The sequence below is a fragment of the Trachurus trachurus genome (genome assembly GCF_905171665.1).
Source record: "Trachurus trachurus genome assembly, chromosome: 6".
Taxonomy (NCBI): Eukaryota; Metazoa; Chordata; class Actinopteri; order Carangiformes; family Carangidae; genus Trachurus; species Trachurus trachurus.
The window spans coordinates 15,381,575-15,406,138 of NC_139897.1; the positions used below are offsets into that span (position 1 = coordinate 15,381,575).

The following is a 24,564-nucleotide window of genomic DNA, read 5'->3' on the forward strand; positions in this document are numbered from 1 at the left end:
GTAGCCTACTTTGATTAAGTGGTAGAAATCGCATGAAGCATGAAGCATGAAGCATGAAGCATGAAGCAATTTTACTTTAAATGTAGAACTTAATGATAGCAGCCATTAACTGTAAAAACTGCAAAATCTAGAAATGCCTCCCAGAGGAAGATTGATAGGAACAACAAGCTGCTCTCACACCCACATTGTGTGCAGTCTTTTCTCCTGTGTAGATGTAGACTAGTGTTTCACCCAGCCTGTGTTAGGCATTTAATATACTGTACTTATCAATGCAACATTGTACTCATTTTGGGCCCTGCAAACTGTGTCCTATATAACAATACATACAAAAAAAAAAACACAAAGCACTTCCATTTCATCTGGTTAAATGTGAATATGTAAAGGCTTCATATGTGAGTTATACTCCAAACAGCTTGTACTACATGTTGGTTTGATTCAGTGCCATGTGGAATCAACAGTCTTAGCCAGACGATCAGCTCCATTTTATTGACATGTCAAGTAATAACTTTACAGGAGAAAATAAAACAAAATAACACACATTCAGGAGAAACACAGATGTCCAGATGATGTAGTTGTCAAAGCCAGCTGTTATCTATCAACCACATCTTTTCAACAACCTCTCTGCTGACATCCAGTGGTCATGTCCAATCACAGCAGACAGATAAAAACACACCCAACCTGTGAGCCCAGTGGGGAGATAAAACTTACATAAATCTCATAGGTTGAAAACTGGCAAATAATAATGTAATCTTGAAGTACCATATTTAAACTTTTATCTTGTCAGAGGAATGTTTTGTCCTCTGCACTCTCTCTCTCTCTCTCTCTCTCTCTCTCGGGGACACAGCCTTTACAGTGTTCAACCTTTTGTTTTTCCCGAGGCGCACTTTAGTTGTTTAAACTCCCCTATTCTCCCCTTTCGGCTCTTCTCTGACAATGAACCCACTCACATGTCTGCACTAACAAAAACATTTCTCATGGAGCCAGACAATTCCTTTCATCACAGGAGCCCTGAAGATATGTGTACACACACTCCTCTAAGTGTGTCCTTGTATGCATGTGTAGGTGCCTGTGCATGCTGGGACAAGAGTGTAAAAGGATGTGGGTTAATCTTCAGAAGGTGAACAGCCGATGTTTGATAGCTAATCCCATGTCAGGCTCCATTAGTTGTCACACATTGCTAATTGAGCAAATCCAACAGGCGCAAGCTGTGTAGCCAAAGCACATGCTCAGAGTCTTTTAACAAGTTCGAACCCATGCGGTACCCTGAAATGTAGTGTATTTAAAGTATGATACAAGCTGCCAAAATGTTATTTACCAAACACTTCTGTTCATGCTCTGTGAGGCAGCAGCTGTAGCTTGAACAAGAGCAGACTGGACGCTGACTGTTGAGCTCCGCTTGCATGACAAAATGTATATGAAGGTCAGGTGTCTTTGTACCAGACAAATCTCTTAAATTCACTTGTGACCCCGGTCTCTGACCTCACCAGTCAGGTTCTTGCCTTCTCTAATCTGATTGGCTCAGTCTCTGTCCCTGACCAGGTGAAAGCCCCACCCTCAGGCTTTAGCCTCTGAGCTGACGTTTATCCCAGGATACACCCCATAAGCTGCTGACTGCTTTTTAATGTGTATGGGGAGGGGGGGTCATTGTTTGCATTAGCGTGTGTGTGTGTGAAGCCGGTGTTATTTGTTGTTGTCACTTGTTGTTTGATTGTAGGAGCTTCAGTTTGGCTTTTTGAGTCCTTTTTTTTATTATTTTTTTCGGGGGATTTTTGTTTTTCTGAATCAGGGATGCTGCTTCCATCACAGGTCAGGAGGATATGGAGACTGATGGACGTGCTGCAGAGGATTTGACAACAACAGGTCAGTCAACTGAACAACTGTACTGGTCTATGCGTTCATACTGATGACAACACTCATTCAGTTGAGTCAGTAACATGAAAAACATGTTGTTTATTTACCTCATATGAGATTTATTGAGTTATTGCTTAGTAGGTCTGACCGTGTCACACCTGTTACATTCAAATCCATAGATAAACAGACACATCAGTGCAGCCAGAGGCTCAGAAAAGCATGATAGGCATGTATAAAAGTTTTTGTAGTCAAGAAATAGGTCAGGTTTCTCAACAGATTCAACCTATGGAAAGCCACAGCAACAGGAAGTGTGTAAGTTGGAGGGTCTACACTAAGTGAATCAAACCAGATTAGCAGGTGTCTGCAGAGCTTGACAGGTATAAAGGTAAAAAGAGAAATCAAGTCAGAGAAACATGGAGAGGAATGACAGTTGGCTACTAATCAACTGGTCTGCTCTGTCAGACCTGGGAAAGCAAGGCAGAACCCCAGGTACAAGGGATTAGAGGGAATTAGAGGTGTATTTGTACATTAGGAGGGGGTTTTATCTTAATGATGATTCTTAAGACATGTTGCCATGAAGGCACAGAGTAGAGCTCAATCCAGCCTGTTCATTTATACTGTAGAAGATGAAAGGGTAGTTAACACTCTTTTCTCTTTTCCACTTTCTTCACACAGACAGAACTAGTTCCTGAGGCCTGACCGAGCCAGGGAATGGCCCTTACTGAACTGAAATGGACTTTGTGTCAGGCCAAGGCTCTAGTCTGCTCACTGCTGGTCCTCCAATGTCTGCACACAGCCACAGGTAGAACTTATTTACATGGATTCCTATTCGAGTTGGACCCTCAGCCATGAATGAACGTCTTTCTAAGCATATGTGTTTGTGTGTTTACACAGGAATGTCGGGGTGGGGTGGATGTTTGGACGGTAACGATGTATTTGCCACAGTCAGAGAAAACAGCCCTTCAGGAGAAGTTGTTGCAGAGCTCATGGCCAACACCACAGAGGAGGAGGTACAATGGGTCCTGGATGGAAAGGATGCTGATTGGTTCTTTTTGGATGAAAGTCACATCCGTCTGAACACATCAGATGACAAGGTTCTGGACCGAGAGGTAATCTCTCAGGATACATCCCTGGAAACACGCTGATCTGAGTGTTGGGGCCAGGAATATAATTGAAGGGTTATGCACTTTATATGTGCAACCTCATTTCTTTGAGCCTGTAGGAACACATGTCATAGTGTGGGGCTGTAATGAGGAAGTTGGAATTCCTGTCTAACTTTAGAACAAACAATCAGAGATTGAACCTCATAACCTCCTTCTTGGACCAAACACAATCTCTCTTACCGTCATCCTCTTCCCAGCCAGCTGTCTTACATCATGGCAGCTGCAACCAGATTAGCAGTCTCTCTCTCTCTCTCTCTCTCTCTCTCTCTCTCTCTCTCTCTCTCTCTCTCTCTCTCTCTCTCTCTCTCTCTCTCTCTCAGTATACTTCTGCCACTCTATCTTTAAATTGAAACTATTTGTGGACCAAAAACATTCAGACCAGCCACAAAGTTTCAACTTATCACATGTCCAAAACATGTTCATGTTCATTACAATGAATACCTCACTTAAGTGTGGGGTCGCCTCCCTCCAGAAATGCTGCCTTCTTCTCAATGCAGTTTAAAATATTTGGATGTGTATTTTTTATGTTGTATGCAAAGAGCAAGAAATACATACAATGTGTTATGTGCTCTATATAGTTTGTGGTCTGCATGAATTATTGCATGGTTGATAATAGTGAAATAAATGTAACATTGCATTTACTTTACGCTCATAAGGGTCACAAAACTTTGGTTTACTTTTTGAAAATAGTTTGAAAATGTTTCAGTTTCATGTGTCTTAATAATTAAGTAATAGAGTTTTTGCGTGCCAATGTCTGTTTTGGTTATTATGACTTTAATGACCCAGTTTCAAGTATGTGTTTACAACTACCACTTTGTGTCTCTCAGGCCCAGGGTCCTGTCCTAATGGCTGATTTGTCATGCTATATGGAGGACACACTTCAGGTACACTATATCCCATCCTATTATCATATTGCTCATCATTTGTCAATGTGTAACCCCACATTCAAACCTTTTATGTGATCTTTTTTGCTGCTATTGTAGAGTGTCTACAGAATCGTGGTGGAGATTGTTAATGAGAATGATAACTCACCTGTGTTTGCAGAAAACACGGTCCACTCTCTTATAATCAGTGAGGTAGGACAATTCCAAGAACACGTGTGCAACATAAACAACACATAAACATGCAAGGTTGAAGTATCACCACTAACTGTCTAAGGCACTTCCTGCCTGCCTGACTGTGTGTTTTCCAGCTGATTCCAGTGAATACTGTGGTCTTCACTGTCCAGGCCACGGATGCAGATCAGGACAAGATCATTTACTCCATTGACCAGACATCAGTGAGTTTTTCTCCTTTACTTCTTACACGCTAACCAAGAAAGATCACGTACTGTACATTCAGTCACTGCATTACTGTTTATGTTGTTGTTGTGTGTGCTGCAGCCTGATGCCGAGTACTTCAAGGTTGTTCTCCCAAACAGTGGCGAGGTGATCCTGTCCAAACCTTTCGATTATGAGACCAAAACTGTGCTCACTGTCACCATCTACGCCTCGGTATGCTACACACATTGAAGTAGTTAATTCCATTAAACCCACATTTTTATCATCCACCCTAAAGTCATGATTTGATTCTCTAATGCTCCTGATGATTATTACCACAGAAATTGAATCCCATGTCAGTTCATGCATCCTCTCTCTGCTTGACCAATGTAATATCCTCTAAAGAAAACTTGATTCGTCATATCTTAGGAAATGAGCACTGCTGAGCACTTCAACACCAGCACCAACATCACCATCACCCTCCTGGATGGCGATGACCAGTACCCACAGTTCCTCCCCTGCACACTGCTTCTCCAGGATGAGACCAGTCGCATCTGCACCAGCCCCGTGTACACAGTCAACATCACAGAGGGGGAAGAAGTGAGTGGCTAAACCCTCCCTCAGTCACACAACCAGTGTTGCAAACTGTAGGATTTTAATACATGTCCTTGGTTCTGTTTTCCATATCATTTCTGCACAATTGCATTATAATTTTCAAGTATTGCTTATTGCCATGTTTGCAGTAAGGTGCAGTGCTTTGAGTGTTTCATTAAAAAGAGTGCCAAATGTGTGCCATGCTGCAGGACATTGTGTTGGACTTCTCTCCTGGTCCCATTCATGCAGTGGATGGAGACAAAGGACTCAGCTCTTCACTCAGTTATGCCATTCTTACAGGTACAATGCACACAAATGTGAGTTGTAATTTCAAATGTGCTCTACGATGCCATGTTTACAACTGTACTTGCATTTGTATTCATGCTAGGAGATGACGAGGGCCGTTTCCTGATGGATAGAGAGACAGGGGAGGTGAAGCTGACTCGGGCAGTGAAAGACAGACTCACAACTCCAGTGCTCAATCTTCAAGTCATGGTAAAATGTGTGAATAGAAGGTTTAAAGGAGACTATTTTTTCTTTCTTACTCCCACTACCATTACCCTTCCTCCCTCTGTGTCTCTCACCCAGGCACATCAGGATGATGACCCCAGGAAGTACTCGGTGGCTACAGTGTTGGTCCAAATCCTGGCAGTGAATCACTTCCCTCCACAGTTTGACAAGGCTGAATATCACGGTTTTGTTATTGCTGGAAAAAGCCCTGCCTCTCTGGTCAACACCTATGGCAGCAGAGCACTGATGTTACATGTGCACGACCAAGATTTTAACCATGTATGTGCTGCCATACAATACAATGCAAACGATCAAAGTTGCATATTTGTTTAGCTTTGTGTCACTCATCACCTCCTTTTCTCCACAATTGGACAGGGTTTTAACCCTAAGATCTCCTTCATCTTGAGTCCTACAAGCAATTACACAGACGTCTACCAACTCACACGTGAGGGACTTCTGATCGCCAGGACTGATCAACTCAAACCAACACAGAAACACATTCTAGAGGTGAGCCTCATGCCAAGCATTAAATGTTGCTTTTAATTGAAAAGGACATTTTGTTTCATGGTAGCTTACATGTGGAATTCTTTTTTCATTAAATTTAGTGTAAGTGTTTAGATTAATTTCCCATAATGCATCAAAATTGAGATAACAAGCTCAAGGTTGATCGGACGAATGAGAGCAAAACATAGAACATCCTAGAAGAAATAATACACTGTCTTTTTGACATACAGGGCAGAGTTAACTGGAATATAATTAAACATATGCAGTAAGAAACCCATTGATAAAGATTGGCTGTTTTTTTCATAATTAGAACTGGAAGATTGAAAATAAATTTGCTCTTTTTTCCGGGAAAGAACAGTCGTAGTGCCAAGCATACACAATGTAACTGAAGTTGGTCAGTAAAAAAAGTTCAAATTACTCTGTTTGACTGCCTGTATTTTTATGAACATCACTAAAACAATATTTTACTGAAAAATATATCTACCACCACATCACATATATTTGATAACCTCATTGTTTTTCACCGATATATCTCATGATTATTAAATACATATAGAGCTACATATATAAAAGATAATGTGATTAACAGTCAAAGTATTTTGCAGGTAACAGCTATAGACCAGGAGTCTGGTGATGCCACCTTTACTACTGTGGTGGTTGAGGTGTTAACTGAAGGACAGTCAAGTAAGGACATGCAATTAGATGCACACATTCACTATGCTGAAGAGGCTTCAGGCTCTGTATATAAATCTCTGTGTCTGTCTGTGTACACTGCAGTCCCTCTCAGTCCGCTGGGAGATGAACGCCTCATAAGCTGTACTGTGGGCAAAGCGTTGTTCCTGAGTGTGATAATCGTGACAGTGCTTGGATGTGCCTTGTCAATCATGATGTGGCTGAAGAAGAAACGCAAGGGAAAGAGGGACCCACTTCAGAGAGGCTGCGTGGCCCAGGGCAAACACCCCAATGTGGTAAGATCATTTATGACTCTGATCTCAGTTCATATTTACTGTAGCAAGATCTTAATATAAATAAATCCTGTAATAATTTCAACTCTATTCCCACAGAGCTTACGGTGGTTCCAACTGGTGAGTTGTTTATTTTCTCTTGTAGCTCTGCTTCACCTTTGCCCTAATTTCCTGTGCTATTGCTTTATACATTACTACTTTATAAACCATTCATTGTCTCAACACTTAGTGCAGAATAGTCACAGGTGACTAATAAGGCGAGCTGTTATATCTAAATAAATCTGGAAAGTAACACATTCATCCAGTAATTAAATCACTCAGATATGGAGTATTTGACTGATGCATTGTCCCTCAGGGTTATATTGTCTTATCTGCATTTTGGTTGTTACAGCTGCTTCTCCACTTTGGTTCAGACTGAAATATCTTATCACGTATAAGATGAATTTCCATCAAATTTTATGGATCCTACTTATTTCACTGGTTTTATCTGTAGTACCACAAAACAGTTAAGAGATTTCACTTCTTAACCTCAGCGAGACAGACTGGGACAAATAGACTGTACATAAATTCATGATTCCCACTTTGATTATTCTTTGTCCCGAGCCACCATTTGTAGCCTTTCAATGAAATTTGGACAACCAATGGATAGATAGAGGATGACATCATTGGATCAAAAATGTAATCAGTCCAATACTTTGGTTATGATGAAATGTCTGAAAGACTTATGACATTCACTAAGTAATTAGCAAATATCAGCATGCTAACACCATAAAGACACTACTAACACTACAACATGCTCTACATCAGCATGTTAGCATTGTTACAGAAAGCACCACCCTCATTCAAAAAGGTTGTTTATGGTCTTGTTCTAAATATTGTCTCAATGATTGTGGTCACTCCTCAGATGAGTCATCGCAGTGCCATGGCGCACATGGATGAAGTACCCTTCAACACTGAAGAATATGGAACCTACAATCCTTCCTTCAGTATACCTGAAAAACCTGGTCTTTACACCCACCAAGATGCCCCCCCCTTCCAAGGACCCGTTCCACCCAAAGCAACTGCTGCAACCGACGCCAGCTACGTCCCCGCTGAAAGTGTGTGCAGCCCTGTGGTCTTCAGTAACAATGTTTCTACACCAACCAAAAGCTCCTCCAGTCCACCCACCTTTCACCCTGCAGCCACAGTGGATGAAAGCCTGACACATACGGCTGAAGATGCTGCAACTCCCGAAGAAGAACTTGACGCACCACCTCTGGACTCAACTGAGACACTACCTAACACCAGCCCTAATCCTGATACTGATGATGGTGCTACCACTCCTCCTTTGACCTGCCCGGATTCACAATCTACGCAAACAAACTATGATGACCCCGTTTACCTTACCACCAGCCCCTCCTCTCAATCCAGTGCTCCATTCAGTCACGCCCGAATTGCTTCAGCAGAAATAGACAAACCCTTCTGCAAACCTCGTGTGAAGACACCCCCACATTCCCCCCCACAGTCCCCCCCACAGTCCTCACCCCTCTCCAAGGAGGCGAGTACCCCCTCAGCCAGCCCAGAGCATCCGGCTGTAAAAGCCGAGCTTGTACATATAGATACATCCCCACTTAATACACCTCCTGTCTCACCAGAGAGAACATCTATGACTCTAAGCACAGACGTGGACCAACCCTGCACATCACTGGTCCCAGTGGGCCAGTCACAACAGCCAGCAGATGCCGGTAGTCCATCTAAAGACAGAAGGCCCTCAGTGAACTCAGGAAACACCCAGGATGGCCGCAAAGAGGGAGATGAGGATGATAAAGGTATTCTGGCCGACGACAGTGATGAGTTAGCGTCAGACGAAGAAGAGTTGCTCAGAGTGCTGGCTCGTTGTAATCCAATTTTCATCACGTTTTCCAAGTAAGGTTGGATGACAGGGTACGGAGGGTGGTAAAGGTAAAGATGGATGACGTGTCCACTCGTCATTCAGCAAGAAAGAATGCTATACACACAGCAGCACAGACCTACACTGTACTGTCTGAAAGCATTTACCTGATAACACCTGACAACACATGTTAACATTGATGAATTCTACAATGTTGTATTCATAGCAAGCAGGGATGAGTGACCATGAATGCACAAGAATTGATTAAAAAAACATCAATTGTTAAGTATAAATCGATCGCTTTTTCAACAATACAGCTAATTCACCCACTGTAACAGTAGCTAACAAACATTTCATGAATCAAAATATATTTGCATTGGTTGTTTACGAATAATTAAACTGTATTATCTTAAAGGGTAAATCCACTGGAAATCACAGAAAGCTGTCCATCTTAGGAATTAGAATCAAAATTTTCCGACCACACATTCCAATCAGTGATGTCACAGTGGGTTGATGATTTCATTAAAACACCTTATGACATCGGCAGAGTATGGAATGATTGACCAAATTTTAAACTCACAGAGAATCGCCCAACAGCTCTTTTGCACCCCGTGTGGTTTTGTGTAGAATTACCCTTTTCAATAGCTGCAGTACTAGTGCTCAGTGTAGCTGAGTACTATGTTCAGAACTTTAACATAGTGTACTGCAGCGTTCATTGTTTTATTATGCCTATTCTACAAGCTGCCTCAGTTTTTTCTTTGAACATGAGTAAAGTTGTTCCACTGAAACAGTGAGCCATGAGAAGTTATTCAAGGTGAAATTGTGCTGTGATTGACCTGCTAAACCACAGGTTGGTTTTAGGTTTTAAAATTGGGATGATTAGGTTTAGGAATAAAATTCAGAAGGTCACAGGGTTTAAATATTTCAGCCCCAAAACTATACGGCAGAATTCATAAGAATAGTCAGATTGCTAAAAGAAGGTGTTTATAACCTTGCATGCTAGTGCTCAGTGTGGCTGCAGTCAGTGTAAAGCCAAAGGTAACTTCACAAGATCTCTAAAATATTTCTTCTTTAAGCAGGATTTTCTGTGAAAGTCATGCTCGCGGGTATGCTTCCCGTGTGTGCCTTTAGTTAGCGATGACCTCAATGTACCATTTACATTTGCATTTAAGCACAGAAGGTTAAGGTTAGATGTTTGAAATTTTTAATATGCAGATGGGTTTTTATAGATGATTAAGTGTGTGATTAAAATGGTTGAACATGTTTAGCTCAGTTGGTAGAGCACCCGCCCCATGTGTTGAGGCTATAGTCCTGCAGCAAGCGGCCCCGGTTCGAATCCTCCCATTTCCTGTCTCTCTCTCAACTATCCTGTACATTAAAGGCAAAAAAAGCCGCCCAAAAAATACTTAAATAAAAGAAAAAAGGTTGAACAATAAACTTTATATGAGTATATGGGGGAAAAAAAACATGTCTGACACACATGTCAAGATGCAAATTGATTAAAAAAAAAAAGTTTAGTAGCTTGATACTGCATGTATTTGGGTCATGCCTTGAAAATAGACCATTTGAATGTCTGTAGATTCATATTGTTAATGTTTGATTTATTCAGGAGAATAAGGAAACATGGTACTCTCCTGAGAGCAATGACGAGGGGAAAAATGTGACACCATAACGATGGTCTGAAGGAAACAGGACATTTCCTAAAGAGGCGGAAATGGGAAAAACACATCTAGTAAAAATCCTGCTAGCTGAGAAAGTGTATTTTTAATGCACGTCTCACTCTCCACAGAAACAGCTAATAGCTTGGCTACAGGGTATGCTAAACACTATTTCACTTGTAATAGCAGCTAGAACCCCCCACAAATAGCATGTTTAGTTAAACACAACACATCAAATATAGCTCCTTTTTGTTTTTTTTATTGAGACATTGTTCTCAATCACAAAAAATGGACCTGCTTGTTAGAGTGCTCATGTTTGCAGACCAACAACGTATTTACAGTAAAGTCACTAGTGAAAGGCTTGTTGCTGCAGTGAGCCTGTAAAAAAACATTGTCATATACATACAGTATAGCATAAAAATATCAACAGTGGTTATAAATGGTGGTAGTGATAATACAAGCATAAGAAACATACTTATGAAGGAAAAGTGTGTTTTTTTCCAAACTGCTTACAAAAAAGGACAAAGATCTGCTTGGGAGACAAACGAGTTAATAGTTTAGCTGAATCAAACAAAACTCAAAACAACAGAAGACGCCACTCGTATAGAAAATACTGTGTACACACAGATTCACACACAAAACACACAGATGAGGTGATGAAGAAGAAGAAAGGAGGCAGCTTAGAGGACAAAGCATCCATTTCTAATCTTATTTCTAAATTCATATCGATTCCTTCAACCAACACACAGCACAGCTAGTCCTTACACAGGACCCACAGCTTGTGTGGACATGGATGCTTTGGGGACCAATTTAGCAAACACAGCATGGTCCCACTGTTGACACTGTATTGCACTAGTCCAAATAGTCTTCATTGTCATTGAAATGTAATATGTACTCCTTGTCCCAAACGTCTCATACTACACAAGTAAGTAAATAATCAATAATGACAAGAAAACAAAGTTCAAGTGAATCAGCAACTAGTATTTTTGATTTGGGGCTGATAACATGATTAGACAGAGGATTAAGACAAATTCTAATGGCTAGAAGACAGCTTTACTCTTCACAGTCCAGTGCATTGCAAAAAGAATTGCTATGGCAAAAAAAGTGTATACTTTAAGTCTAAATTTGTTCTGTCGAGGTTGTGTAACAAAAACATGGCTATATAATAAAAAAAACATCCCAACAAAAAAAGGGTCATCTAACGCCGTTCGTCTTTTCGCCTGACCTGGACAAAGACATGGATAATAGGAGGGGAAGCAGAACAAAGGCTGGCGATTTATATCCCAATCTTACAGACAGCTGAGCATGAGGACACACTGGCCAAGCATGTACACATTCCTTAAAATTTTTAGTGTGTGTACAGTGGGGCACATTCAAGAAATCAAATAAATTATTGTCCGTGGCGTTGGATTAGACGCGCTCATCTCGTTTTGACATACTCCATCTGCTGACAGAGGACTGAGCTGGGATACGCAAGATGAACACAAAGTCTTTGGAGGCAGGAGGATGTTAGAACTCGTCATGTCGAGTCAGGGCCTCTCCGAAGTCAGTAGCCTGGCTGCCCACGAACAGGTCGTACTTGTCCACAATCTCTCCCTTCGTCAGACGGCCATCCTGTTGCAGGGAGAGCATGTTATGGTCTGAAGTATGACAGATGAAAGCCTGAATGTCTTGCAATTGTAACACTTTGTTAGCCCTTTAATTAAGTCAGCTCCTATTTTCTATGCGTCTTAAAAGTGTCAGAAAAAAGCCCAAAACTTAAGTGAGATTAATTCTAATATTTTCCGGCTAAAAACCCTTCCTGCTAAACTTGAAGGTTTAGAATGCAGGAAGATAAAATGATGCCGCTGGCTGGCTTTTATTGTGAAGCAACTGTCGATGCGACACAGACATATTATGTGCAATGATAAAGCACAGTGGTTGCCCAGATATGCCACTCTTGTCTGCTTTAAGCAACCTCACTTCCTTCCACTTTCCATGACTGCAACAGGAAGTCAAATTCATGAGAAGTATGCATTTCTTTCAAAATCATTTGAAACTTCATCTGTACATACCTTGTCTGTGTCTGACTCGTAGACCAGATGTTTGGCCTCAGCCTCAGCATGGTCGTAGTCATTGGGGAGGATCCAGTCTCTGGTCTCCTCCTTGTCCATCTTCCCATCTTTGTTTTTGTCCCTAAACTCGGTGAACTGCTCCCTCTCCGTCTTCACCCACTCTGGTTCTGTAGTGTCTCCCTCCTGGTTGTACATGTCACCTAGAGTAGAAAAAATACGTAGGGACCGGCTGAGTAAGAGAGCGTGCTGATGATGTTACAATGATTCTTTGTAGATGAATGTTTGAGATGGTGTAACACATTACACAACAGCTATACAACATGTTACAACAGTTTCTCAAACTTTTACCAATGCTCAGTTGTTCTTGGACATTAAACGTTGTGTTCTTGAACTAATGATGCTCTCAAGACACTAGACTATGACAACTCACCTATATACTCATCCAGATCAATTAAACCATCTCCATTCTTGTCAATGTCTTCCATAGTTTCCTATAGAAAAGAAAGAACACCGGATAGTGAGAAGAAAATGTATTGTCATCATTTAATACCTGTGTGTGTGCGTGTGTGTTTGTGACTCACCAGCACTACAATGTCTTTCATGTGGTCGTACTCCTCAGGGTGAAGAAAAGCTGTGAACTCCTCCTTGTTGGCCTTCATGTCATTGTCTTCGTCAGCCATTTTGAATCTCCTCTCATCGCGAGCCATCATCTGCCTGTAGCTGAAGCCATCATCGGGATCAGGGTCGTCTGGAAGAAAGAGGTTACAACTTTGTATTGTGTGTTTGTGCATACACCTGTAGAAAAGCTCATTTGTGTCTGTATACTGTATGCATGCCATGCAACAGGGATAGATCCAAAGGAATGAAATAAAAAATGTCTGCACTCATACCGAGAATGTATCCATATGTGGCGTTCTTGTACTCCTCCCAGGACACCACTTCATCACCGTTGAGGTCGTGACTCTTCCACTGTCGATCCACGTCATCGTAGATCCATCTCTTTTGAGCGTGTTTGATCCACCTCTTCATCTCCTCAGCTGTCACATAGCCATCCTTATCTTCATCGATACGTTCGACCAACATGCTGCAGAGAAATTTCAAACATTTAGGTCATAATTACTCTGTATGTGTGTCACAGGTGTGATGTACTCCCCTGTAAGGTGAAACTAGAAATGTTATTACCACAGTGGCTGTCAATCATGCAAAAAAAATTACCCGAGTCGCTCCTTGCTCTCCTCTGGTGTGAGCTGGTCGAAGGTCTTGGCCTCCTCCTGTCCCAGAAAAGCTTCATGGTCATAGTCAAAGCTTTCCGCGTCATCGTGCTCTCGGTTACTGAGGGGATCATCGTGGTGAACACGGTCCTTCTTCTCTGTGGGTTTGCTGGTGGCGTAAACCACACAGAGCGCAAAACACATAATGAGCGGCCGCAACTCCATCCTACGTATGTGCAAACACCGTCTGGACAAGAAGTACAGTGTTGGTTATTACAAATACAAATACAGCACATTCTGGTAAACAAAAAAACTTGTGTGCAGTGCATGCCCTCACATATCTTGCATTTTTCAATTCAGTAGACAGCTCGTGTTAGACACTATTTACAGCTTTTGACTAGGGGCAATGACTCAGAGTGCAAGCAACTGCTCCAGCTATGGGGGAATTGTGAGGCTAATCTTCTCCAGCTGATGCAATCCCTTCATTTATTTCACTTCTGTTACTTTGTAGCAGTTGACAACCCACATATTTCATCAGCACCAGCATCAGCCCTTCTCAGAACTTAAAAATTCGTCATTCACACACAACTACCGGTATCTTTTGTTTTCTAAAATCATCCATATATTAGTGTATAATATAATACTATATTATAATAATACAACCAGTGATGAGTTTATCTGAGACAAATTAAAACTAGTACAGTCTTGTATAACAGCCCTGCAAAAACATTCCTCATTCATAATGTTCAGGTTAAATTGGGCTATTTTAGAGACATGGTGAACGGTTTGATCATTGGTATTGGTACCAATAATCTCGACTGGTTCTGTTTCACTGGACTGTTTTAATTAGAATTTTTTGGACATTTAGTAGCCTATACCTTCAATAAAACAAACCCTCCACATAATCTTATTCAAAACACCACAAATTGCTTCCTCGAAGTGGAAATATTCCCTACAAACCGAAACCTGTTGATGTTATTCGTTGCAGGTCTATTGTATCAGATTGAATTAGTAACGTTAAACCTTTTGCTACGCTTATAGACTCACAAATGGAGAAAAAAGGTTAAATAAAAAAGGTAGCCTATATCTTCGACTAATTCTTTCAAACAAATCTGGGCTGAACTAATGAAACAAACTGTTTGTAAAAAGAATATATCTAGATATCACCTGCCAGTAACAAATTATCTACACACTGGGATGCTGCTGTTAGTGAAACATCAGTGCAGCATTCAAGTTATTATCATCCTGTACCATTTGACTATCTTTCTCTTGTCAAAATAGGTTCACCGCTATCTTGGCTGCTTTACTGTGAAATCACACCGTCTGTCTGCTCTCTTATGCAGCTGTCGACGCCTTAAATCTTTCCAGCGTCTTTGTATTATGAGAGAGTGGCGATACTTTGAGAAAGTTATTCCCAAATGCCACGGTTTCCATCCAAAACCAAGGTTAGAGACTACAGACTGGCTAACCTAGCGTACCGTTAGTTTCATCTTCTGTTTTAAGCGTCCAGTAAAGACAGACAGCCAACTACTTCATCGTTCCTGTTTCTTCTTTGTAAATATTAACTATATGACAGATATATTCAAGCCGCTTTTTGTGTTTTAAGGTAAAAATTTCGCAGGACAACTCACCGGTGTCTTCAGGGAAGTTCGTCGTTTCGGCTTTAGACCCTCCCCTCGGAAACACACCCATACACTTCCTGTGCTAAAACACCAACCGACCAATCAGGCCCCGAGAAGGCGAGTGCCATGTCGCTCGTTGATTGGTCCACTTCAAGAGAACATCGGTGATTGGATTGGCCGAGAACCGCCACGTCCTCAAAGTCAACAAAACCCCGTTCATTCATAAAACTGACACCACAGACTCTGAGACGAGCAAGTTGCTCTCTAAACAAGATTATCACGAAAATGTGTAAGGACAAACACCGTGAAATACAACAGCAATGTTATTTATTAAACCAAATCATATGCAATGTGTAAAACATATAAAGAATGACTGGAAATATAAATAATTCACAAAACAAATGCGTCATTGTCCAGGCAGTGTAGGGCTGCAATTGAAGATTATTTTCGTTATTTATTAATCTACGACCAACATCCAAAATATCAGCACTAATACAACTTCCAACAGCTCAAAATGATGTCACAAAATATATTTTTGTCAAAACAAGAGTAGAAAAATATAAGTAAAATAAACAAACTCTCACATTTGAAAACCTAGAAACACATTTTTATGCCATCACTTGCAAAATGACTCAATTAATAGAACAGCTGCAGATAAGTTTTCTATTGTTGACTGATCAGTTAATTGATCAGTTGTGTTAAGTAGGCCTAGTTGTTCATTTCCCTCTGTTAGTTTATTTGTTGACATCAGAGAGGCTCACTTCTTCACCATCCAAACGAAGCTACACCACAGTTCAGTAAGTGCTCGTCCCAAGACCTCTATCTACTATGTGGCTTTGAAGGGAATAGATTTATATGTTGAATTGCAAAAGCCTGTCTCCCCTCCCAGGTTCCCTGATCAAGCTCTATGTTAAATGTAAAATTGTCTGAATTCCAAGGCTGAGTGAAAATGAGCCACTGTATTATGTTTCTGGAAAATGAGTGTAATATGTTGTACAAGATTTACAGTTATCACAGCTTTCCTCCTTGTAACTCACGAACAGCCCTATACAACCTCACAAATGCTGGTGTCTCTGCATGTGTGTAGCAGGGTCATAATTAAGTAGACCTCCACCTCTCAATCCACTGCTGAGTCATCCAAATCTGATTTGTCCGCCTCTTCTTCTTCTTCACTTCCGTGTTGGTTGTCATGTTCTTCTTGACTGGACTGACAGGTCATGTCCTGTACATCACCATCGCCGCTTCCTGTTGGGACAACAACACAAAAAAGGCCACATTCAGCTTTTAACAAGAAAGGTTGTTTCATTGTGGTCCTAAAAAAAGCAGCAATATATAAAAGTGTTTGTCACAGAACATGGGCAACATAAAATACACACAGGAAAGTGATCATTAAACAGACTGTGTTGTGTTGAGTTCAGCTGTTCTGGCTGACCTGTGCTAGTTTCGCCCTCTTTTTTCTCAGTGAGGAAGATTCGCTGCATCATCAGCTTTTTGGCAGTGTGGCACATGTACTTGAGCTCTGGGTTGCTTCCTGCTTTTCCTGTATGTCAAAAGGAAGCACTTTAAAAACAGACAAACTCACTGAAACACACAATCAAAACATATGGACCACAGGTCCTCACCTTTCTGTGGCCCTTCCTCAAACAGGACACAAGTTCCCATAGCATCTTTCATCAGGGAAGAAGAGAAAGTAAAAGTTTGTGAGTTAATGCAGGCTCTATTATTTAATTATAATTCTCCTACAAAACAAAATGTTAGTTATGTTGATTTTATTTCCAGTCTTACCTTCATATTCTCCTGAAAAAACGTACTGTCCAATCTGCATCATGGGCTTTTCACTGTCAATATCCTTTAACACAAGGAACACAAATGAAAAAACAAAAAAAACTGTGAAATTTGCAGCCAGACACGTAAATGCACAATGGTGACACGTAGTGGTCAGGCTCCCTCTATTGTCACTCACCAGTATCTTACATGTGCCCCGACTTTTAGATAGAAAGTCGTTGTTGATGATTCCTGAGAGCTCCACCACAACAAGCTGCTCCTAAACACCAAGTACACATGAGTTTATTTTATTACAACGTTGTACACAATGACTGCATTCTCTAAGAAATAACTCATTTTGGTTTAATTATTTTTTTTCTCCAAAGATTTAAGGTGCACAGGAGAGGAAATATGATTACAACACCAAGTGCTGAAATTATACGTCTTTTAGTTTAGTGCCTGTAACTGTAACTAGCGTGGTAGCTTCGTGAAGCTACATTGACGCTGTTCTCCAGCAGTTTTATCATTTCATACCTCCTCTTCCCATTCATCTTCCATGTTCAAAGTCCTGGAGTAAAAGAAGGACACAATAGCAATTAAAAAATCGCTTTCGCCAAATATAACCAAGAAAAAACAAACATAATCCGTAACCCTATAACGTTTTGGACAACTTCCGCGACTGTATGGTGGCCGAGAGGACGCCTGCTGCAATGTTTTTGCTTCCCATTTGCTTCCAGTTACAAATCCTGACCATTAAGGGGCGCTGTTGTTCAGTTTTAGAGACATGCTGAACCGTCACCCCATTTCATACCTATCTATCTATCTATCTATCTATCTATCTATCTATCTATCTATCTATCTATCTATCTATCTATCTATCTATCTATCTATCTATCTATCTATCTATCTATCTATCTATCTATCTCTGTCTGTCTGTCTGTCTGTCTGTCTGTCTGTCTGTCTGTCTGTAATGACTGGATCTAGATATTGGCTACCTGTGGGCACACTCATCTACATCTAGCATTAATGTTATTAATGTTCTCCTGCAGGAGGCCATAGCTAGCTGGAGTGATGAGATGAGATGAGATGAAATGAGACGATACACTTTATTGATCCCCAAGGGGAAATTCATCTGTCAAAGGCAGAGGAAACAAAAAAAAATCATCATCACATCAAACATATCCAACAGAAAATGAAAATATGAAGTCAGAGAAGAAATGTTGCTAAATCATGAGCACAATCAGGAAAAATATTGACAACTAGAAACCAAACTGTGTGGTGCAGAACATGGTACCATCTTTAAGTTAAAAGATCAGTTTTTCAGCTTTGCTTTGTTTGGACTCCAGTTACTGAGCTGAATTTGGATTCTACACTCACTGTGGTCTGTATGTCATGGAGATTATAGGCCAACTCACCTATTCCTGATAGACACACACCAATAGGCCTAGTAAATATCCTTAAACCTCAAAGTCTTCTTCTATTGCTGGGTAAAAGTAAAATGATTAAAAACTGAATCTTGTGGACAAATAATGTATAAGCGAACGCAATTGCGATTGCAACTGCAATTCAAAGAGGTGTCATCAATCTATCATGCAGTATGTCCTTTGTTTATTAGATTGGATTTCAGCAAACATATCTATTTCAATTCAAACATGTACCATTGTAGTTTCAGGCAAACAAGATTTAAAACTGGGGAATTCTTCACAAATTTAACCCAGGATGAAATGTTTTCATCTTATTTATAATCACAATTTTGTGTAGCTATATATATATTTTTTCGCATTCATGTTCTCAACTCAACTGAATATATGCACATATTTTTACGCAATGTATCGGATACATAATATATTTTTATAAATTTGAAATATAATATGCATTCAGTTGTCCCGATTAATGATCATAATTATTGATCCTTCGGAAATATCTCTTTTTGCTAGCTCCCCTCCACAGAGGTCAGGGATCAGGGTCAGCCGAGGGGCCGCAACCCTGGAGCTGGTTGGGATTCATCATTCTGACGGGAAACATCCCACTGGCTCATTTTGAAAAACGGACGGTTGTAATAAATGGAAGACGACATAAATAAGTGCAACTTATTTATGCAGATCTACTACATCAACTATCAAGTAATTTTGAGTGGCTTTACCAGTCTGATGGCGTGACTTGCAATTTAACTTTAACATTTAACTGACAGTGTTTTCTTCGTATTTAGAAAGTGGAGTCTTGGGAAGGCCGGAGGATTTAGTATCTTTTTTGCTCCTAAGCTTTCCTCCCAGTGGGCTGGGAGGCAACAATAAATAGAGGAATCTGGAAAGAGTGCCAAAAAGATCAACGTGTGATAACACTCCCTGGATTAACCATTTATATTTACATTTGTAGAAAAATAATCACTGCCTATAAAGCTCATACAGATAGCCTATATAGAAACATAGATTTATTTGATTTGATTAAATTGTATTTTATCTATTACGAAAAATATCTTAATAGATAGAATTATTAAACATGGATGAGAATACTGAGATGTGCGTCCAGGTGACAAAAAACAAGGCAGGTAGCAGTTACGTGGAGATGCTCGGATGCTGACGGGGTTTGCAGACGGCAAATACCTGAGTAAATGTAAAGCAGGTTGATGGCGCCCGCGCCTCTCCCTCAGAGAGATGGAAAAAACATAATATTTTGAATCAGAATCAGGCAAACCAAATTAAAGGGCGTGCAAATCCCCCATGTGCCTTCTCCCTCCCCATTTCTGGCCTATCATCTATCTCTGGACCATGGTGGGGTTGTCATGTCGACCAGCCCACAAGTTACTATGACAACGGCTCAAGGGGAAGCACTTGCTAGGGAGGTTATTGCCTCCTTTGGGACATAAGAAGGACAGGGGGGAATGTGAGCGGAGACAAAGATAGAGGGACTTACAGACACCAAAACGGCTTAAATGAAGGGAGAGGTCAAATTGGAGTGTGCTGGCTTGAAGTGTGTTTGTGTTTGTGTGTGTGTGTGTGTGTGTGTATGTGTGCGTCTGTGTACGTGTGTGTGTGTGAGGCCAGTTCACAATCATAACCACAAAGAAATGGACCCCCCGTGAAAAGTCAGTGTTGTCCCACTGAATGTTTGGATGCACGACAAAGTTTTCTTTCGAGGGCCTGAGCTGCTCCAGTCCATGATGTATTGCACTTCCTCCTCAGTGCCATACCCTGGGGCAGAAAAGGGCGGGGGCAAGGGAGGGTGAGACATTAAGGACCCTCCAAGGTGTCAGATGGGTCCCCAGCTTCCCCCACATTTTGTCATATAAATGTCATAAAGACAAGTTCGGAGTTGGGGAGCTTTTGGCTCTCTTTCTGCCTGGGGGGTATCGCAGTGGTTAATTGCCCCATTAGCACTGACAGGGTAAATTGGTGGAAGGGCTAACTATATATTACAGTGAAAACAACAACCTCTGGCATACACCTGAGGGCATGGAAAGCATGGTGTATTTTACAGTATGGCGTGGGCAAGTTCAAGTGTGTGTGTGTGTGTGTGTGTGTGTGTGTGTGAGTGAGAGTTTGTGTCTGCATTTAAATTTGAAATGTAAATGTACGTTCACATGAGAGCTTTAATATTGGTAAAATATTAAAATTCTATATTTATCACTACGGGAATGAACTCCCAGTACCAGTCTAGAAGAGCAAGTGCTCTCATGTCTGTGCTGAACTTTCTCGAGGCGTGCATTTACACTAATCAGAAAAATTATTCTATTCTACCCTGGAAAACGTGACTTAGGTTTTCAGAAGATAGTGCATTTATATGTACATTAATTGTGAGATAGAAAATGCAGTGCATGGCACATTCCCCGCACACAAATGTTGACATTAAATGTATGTGTATTCCTATTCACCTGCCTTTTTATTGTTGTAAATGGGGCCAATAAAAATGCACTTGCAAATTAAAATGGAAATAGAAATCAACAACCAGTGATGCAAATAATAAGAGAGGTCATTTGAAAACATTTTATTACACCTTGGTATAAACTTTTAAGATAATTTGATTATGATGAAATTCAAATAGGTTGCATGCATTGTTTTAAATCAGAGCAAAATTATTAGGGCCATTTTTATTTTTATTTTTTTTATTTCCCCTACAGCCTCACAACTGTTTATGTTCACATGCATGAAATAAGCAATGCTATGTAGATATGTTCTAAATATATTCACATTTTAAAACCCATAAACGTGAAAGGGCGAACAGGTAAACAGCAGCTCTCCGTGTTACCTGAGCTCCAGTTTTTCATTTGATTTCGGGCGTTCCTATCTTAGGATATATTGTAGGATGTATTGTTGTTTCTGCACACACACACACACACACACACACACACACACACACACACACACACACACACACACACACACACACACACACACACACACACACACACACACACACACACAATGCAGTGCGGTGTAGAGAGCTGACGTTAAAATTATATCACCCCCACTCTCATTGTCTTTTCCTCATAAGACGACATAAAATTGTCCCCGTTCTTAACTGCAGCCATCACAACAACAGAAAATGTCCATGAACAGTCCCTGATTTATGTTTGTGATAACCTACAGTCTTTGCTTTGGTGGCCTGACAGACGATCACTTTAAAGGTTCTCTAATCATAAAATAATTATTAGATGTCCTGCAAACATAGGTCTTTTTTTTTTTTTTTTTTTCAGTGCGTGATTTTTTTTTTACATTTCTATTAGCCATAACACAAATCCAAGAAAATGGTCAAACCAAAGCAGGACAAACCAAAATCTAAATGTTAGTGCACTCCAAACTAACATAACGGAATATCATTAATATTCATATTCCGATATGGCCTTGTTGTGCGGTTGTTTCACGCAACACTGAGCTGATAGTAACCTTATACTGCAGTCAATGCTATAGAATTTCTTTTACCTCCTGTGGTAGATAATCTAATATTTCTTATTTCACTACAGCACTGAAGCAATCCATCTCTGAAATTGTATTTTGACAATCTTAAATACGGAGGTGCAGCTCTGACAGTCACAGACAGATATAATATTTGATCTTACAAATGAAAGCAGTTTTCACCTTCTAAAACATGGACGATCGACAGATTGCACATCCAGCGTGAAAATCACAATAGTATTATCATAACAATGGGCCTAGTAGCCGAGTGGCGAGGATGGGACTTTGTCCTGACAAACACAGAAATGGACCCGTCAGTTTAGGCGTAAATATTATTTTGTTTTCCATTCAGAGAAAATCAAACAGCAAACCAACATCCGCACCTGCAGTCTAAACCTGCCCACTTCCAACACAAAGGTGGATGAATATCTAATCTCAAACAATAACCTAATAGACTTTATTTCTTTCTTTGTTTCTGATTTAAGCATTCATTTTTTATACCTCATTGTCTGCCCTGGATATGTGTTGCCAAAACCTGGCGAATACAAGCTATAACTTTTTTTTTGTCCTCAAAGCAAGTTATCACATAAATCTCAATAATCTATGAAGCATATAGACCTAGTGCGATTCCGGTGTAGGACGTAATGCACAATACTGTTCTGAGCGTCACACCCTTTATATCAAATAAAACAATCATTATGGTATTTCTGAAACAATTCTCCGGGGCCTTTCTGTGTGTCTGTAGTCGTCAGTAAAACAACGGTGTTGTCGCATTTTGTGGCAGATTTTCTGCCATCACAATATTCTTCTGAAAAAACGATGTTGGGATTAAATGTTTTGTGTCAACATTAACTTTATTTAGACGTTGCGGTGATCTTCTCTTTTGTAGCTACAGATTTTTCAGCAATATTGTTTTTTTTTTTTATGTATATAGATACAGTATACCTATATTAAATATATTTGAGAATTGCTTTAACATCGATCAAAATTACAACATTTCCAGCCATATTATCAATTCTCGTGAATAAAACCAAGCTTCTGTTGTAATTCATCCCACTTTTTTTTTTATATATATTTTGCTATTCCCCTTTTTTTTCTCGATATGCGTCCCCGGTAGGCTGTCCCCCTCCCTGACTCCCCTCCTCTCTCTCTCTCTCTCTCTCTCTCTCTCTCTCTCTCTCTCTCTCTCTCTCTCTCTCTCTCGCGGAATCCTATTGATCCAAACGGGCTAATTAGCGGTGTCTGCGCAATTACGCACATGCGCACTGGGCGTAATCTCAGCCATTTTTTGAAGGAAACTAATTAGCAGGAATAAAGAGCCAAGTGTTTTTCCCCCCACAGTGATCAGAACTCATTCTACCTCTGGAGCTCGCACAAACCCCTCCGTCCCCCATCGCCTGTTTACTACAGCCTATATGTAGCTTTAATTACACTGTTGTTTGGTAACAACTTGGACCCCGCTGCTCTCTCTCCCTCTCCCCGTTTTTTTTCTCTCTTCCTCCTGGCTCCGTTGAAACGCAGAGGATCATTCATAAGGAATGAGTGGGCTCTCTATACGATTGTTTTCTGGACTACAACACATTCAGCGTACGGAGCTTTGTACCGGAGCCGCTGCAGAAATGTAAGTGTGCCGTTTGTTTACGATATTAAAAAGAGCTGGGAGGAAGCAGCCCGGCGGTAGGGAGGGAGGGAGGAGGGGGTGTTTGGTCAGTTGCGAGTCTGTAATTCGTAACAAATGGAGCTTTTTGCTCGTGTGTTTTTAGTGCAGGGAGTCACCTGTTACTGGATTGTGAACGATCTCCAGTTGGTTTGGCTGAATCGGAGTGTGGTAGCCTAAGGTGCAGTCATTTGTAAACAAAGGCCGAAGTAGTCAGTGGGCTTGAATGTTGGTCAGTGTCTTGACACAACACAGACAGAGACTGGGAGAGAACTATTGAAGTCGTCGTACTGTCAAACAGGTCTAGTGCCCCCCCCCCCCCCCCCCCCCTAAAAAACAAAACAAAAAAACAAGCTTAGTGCTATTACCTTGGTGTGTAGACTGTATGCGGTCCACTGGGTCTTCACGCAAAGAGACAGCTTTAAAAATACTATATGTCCATGTCCAACTGTATTTGTCCAAGTCCTATGACAAACAAAATGCATTTTCCCCTAAAGTAGCATATAGCCCCACAACCCCACTCTGTCTCTTTTCTCTATCTCCTTCACACCCCTGTCTCCCCTTTCTCTCTCTTCTACACACACACACACACACACACACACACACACACACACACACACACACACACACACACACACACACACACACACACACACACACACACACACACACACACACACACACACACACACAGTAGGGATTCAGTGATCACACTTTTTGTTGGATATTTAGATGATTTCATGTTGCAAAATGAATAGTATTCACACCTGACAAATAATATTTTCAAACACCTCTAATATGCATGTTAAATTTTAGGTGCTCTCTCTCTCTCTGTGTGTCTGTGAGGGTGTGCTTAACTGCCATGGTCAGAGTCGGTTTGTGGGCACACAACAGGATGTACACAGACATTATAATGATACACATGGACACACCAACACACACGTTGTTAAATGATGGTTTCCCGCACTTGTGATCAATAGAGAGCCAGGA

At 40.8% G+C, this 24,564-nt stretch overlaps 3 protein-coding genes across 4 annotated transcripts in view; 1 reads left to right on the forward strand and 2 right to left on the reverse strand.

The window, feature by feature from the left end:
- The window catches only part of LOC310987334 (uncharacterized protein), a gene marked incomplete at its 3' end in the record, with an annotated part of 11,149 nt that extends 2,394 nt beyond the window's left edge, over nucleotides 1-8,755 (forward strand). The window contains exons 2-17 of the mRNA XM_083973531.1: nucleotides 1,787-1,860; nucleotides 2,527-2,653; nucleotides 2,746-2,960; nucleotides 3,842-3,898; nucleotides 3,998-4,090; nucleotides 4,207-4,293; nucleotides 4,397-4,507; nucleotides 4,703-4,873; nucleotides 5,077-5,167; nucleotides 5,256-5,362; nucleotides 5,456-5,656; nucleotides 5,753-5,884; nucleotides 6,487-6,565; nucleotides 6,659-6,849; nucleotides 6,946-6,966; nucleotides 7,751-8,755. Of these exons, the coding sequence (XP_083829657.1) occupies nucleotides 2,563-2,653; nucleotides 2,746-2,960; nucleotides 3,842-3,898; nucleotides 3,998-4,090; nucleotides 4,207-4,293; nucleotides 4,397-4,507; nucleotides 4,703-4,873; nucleotides 5,077-5,167; nucleotides 5,256-5,362; nucleotides 5,456-5,656; nucleotides 5,753-5,884; nucleotides 6,487-6,565; nucleotides 6,659-6,849; nucleotides 6,946-6,966; nucleotides 7,751-8,755 (2,652 nt within the window). The 5' untranslated portion in view covers nucleotides 1,787-1,860; nucleotides 2,527-2,562. The remainder of the gene's footprint in view (nucleotides 1-1,786; nucleotides 1,861-2,526; nucleotides 2,654-2,745; nucleotides 2,961-3,841; nucleotides 3,899-3,997; nucleotides 4,091-4,206; nucleotides 4,294-4,396; nucleotides 4,508-4,702; nucleotides 4,874-5,076; nucleotides 5,168-5,255; nucleotides 5,363-5,455; nucleotides 5,657-5,752; nucleotides 5,885-6,486; nucleotides 6,566-6,658; nucleotides 6,850-6,945; nucleotides 6,967-7,750) is intronic.
- A 1,875-nt stretch (nucleotides 8,756-10,630) lies between these two features.
- Nucleotides 10,631-15,317, reverse strand: calub (calumenin b). Of its 2 annotated transcripts, XM_083974279.1 has the most exons (7): nucleotides 15,271-15,317; nucleotides 13,644-13,886; nucleotides 13,319-13,512; nucleotides 13,010-13,176; nucleotides 12,859-12,919; nucleotides 12,429-12,628; nucleotides 10,634-11,988 (listed from the first exon to the last, which is right to left on the reverse strand). In XM_083974279.1, exons 2-7 carry the CDS (start codon nucleotides 13,862-13,864, stop codon nucleotides 11,884-11,886), a joined length of 948 nt encoding a protein of 315 aa, XP_083830405.1. In that variant the 5' UTR covers nucleotides 13,865-13,886; nucleotides 15,271-15,317; the 3' UTR covers nucleotides 10,634-11,883. The 2 variants fall into 2 exon arrangements, with proteins under 2 accessions (XP_083830406.1, XP_083830405.1); XM_083974280.1 differs by lacking the exon at nucleotides 15,271-15,317 and having other exon boundaries at nucleotides 10,631-11,988; nucleotides 13,644-13,870.
- A 323-nt stretch (nucleotides 15,318-15,640) lies between these two features.
- On the reverse strand, nucleotides 15,641-17,720 carry gtf3c6 (general transcription factor IIIC, polypeptide 6, alpha). The gene is made up of 6 exons (XM_083972835.1): nucleotides 17,560-17,720; nucleotides 17,225-17,305; nucleotides 17,047-17,110; nucleotides 16,884-16,928; nucleotides 16,694-16,801; nucleotides 15,641-16,506 (listed from the first exon to the last, which is right to left on the reverse strand). The coding sequence occupies exons 1-6, from the start codon at nucleotides 17,581-17,583 to the stop codon at nucleotides 16,379-16,381; spliced, it is 450 nt and encodes a 149-aa protein (XP_083828961.1). The 5' UTR covers nucleotides 17,584-17,720; the 3' UTR covers nucleotides 15,641-16,378.
- Nucleotides 17,721-24,564: the final 6,844 nt, after the last annotated feature.

Coding starts and splice junctions, on each gene's coding strand:
- gtf3c6 (XM_083972835.1), bottom strand. CDS start 17,583: ATGGAAGATGAATGGGAAGAGGAG. Junction 16,929..17,046: donor TTTTTCAGGAGAATATGAAG/GTAAGACTGGAA, acceptor CCCTGATGAAAG/ATGCTATGGGAACTTGTGTC. Junction 16,507..16,693: donor AGAGGGCGAAACTAGCACAG/GTCAGCCAGAAC, acceptor TTGTCCCAACAG/GAAGCGGCGATGGTGATGTA.
- calub (XM_083974280.1), bottom strand. CDS start 13,864: ATGGAGTTGCGGCCGCTCATTATGTGTTTTGCGCTCTGTGTGGTTTAC. Junction 13,513..13,643: donor GAGAGCAAGGAGCGACTCGG/GTAATTTTTTTT, acceptor ATTTCTCTGCAG/CATGTTGGTCGAACGTATCG. Junction 13,177..13,318: donor CACATATGGATACATTCTCG/GTATGAGTGCAG, acceptor TCTTTCTTCCAG/ACGACCCTGATCCCGATGAT.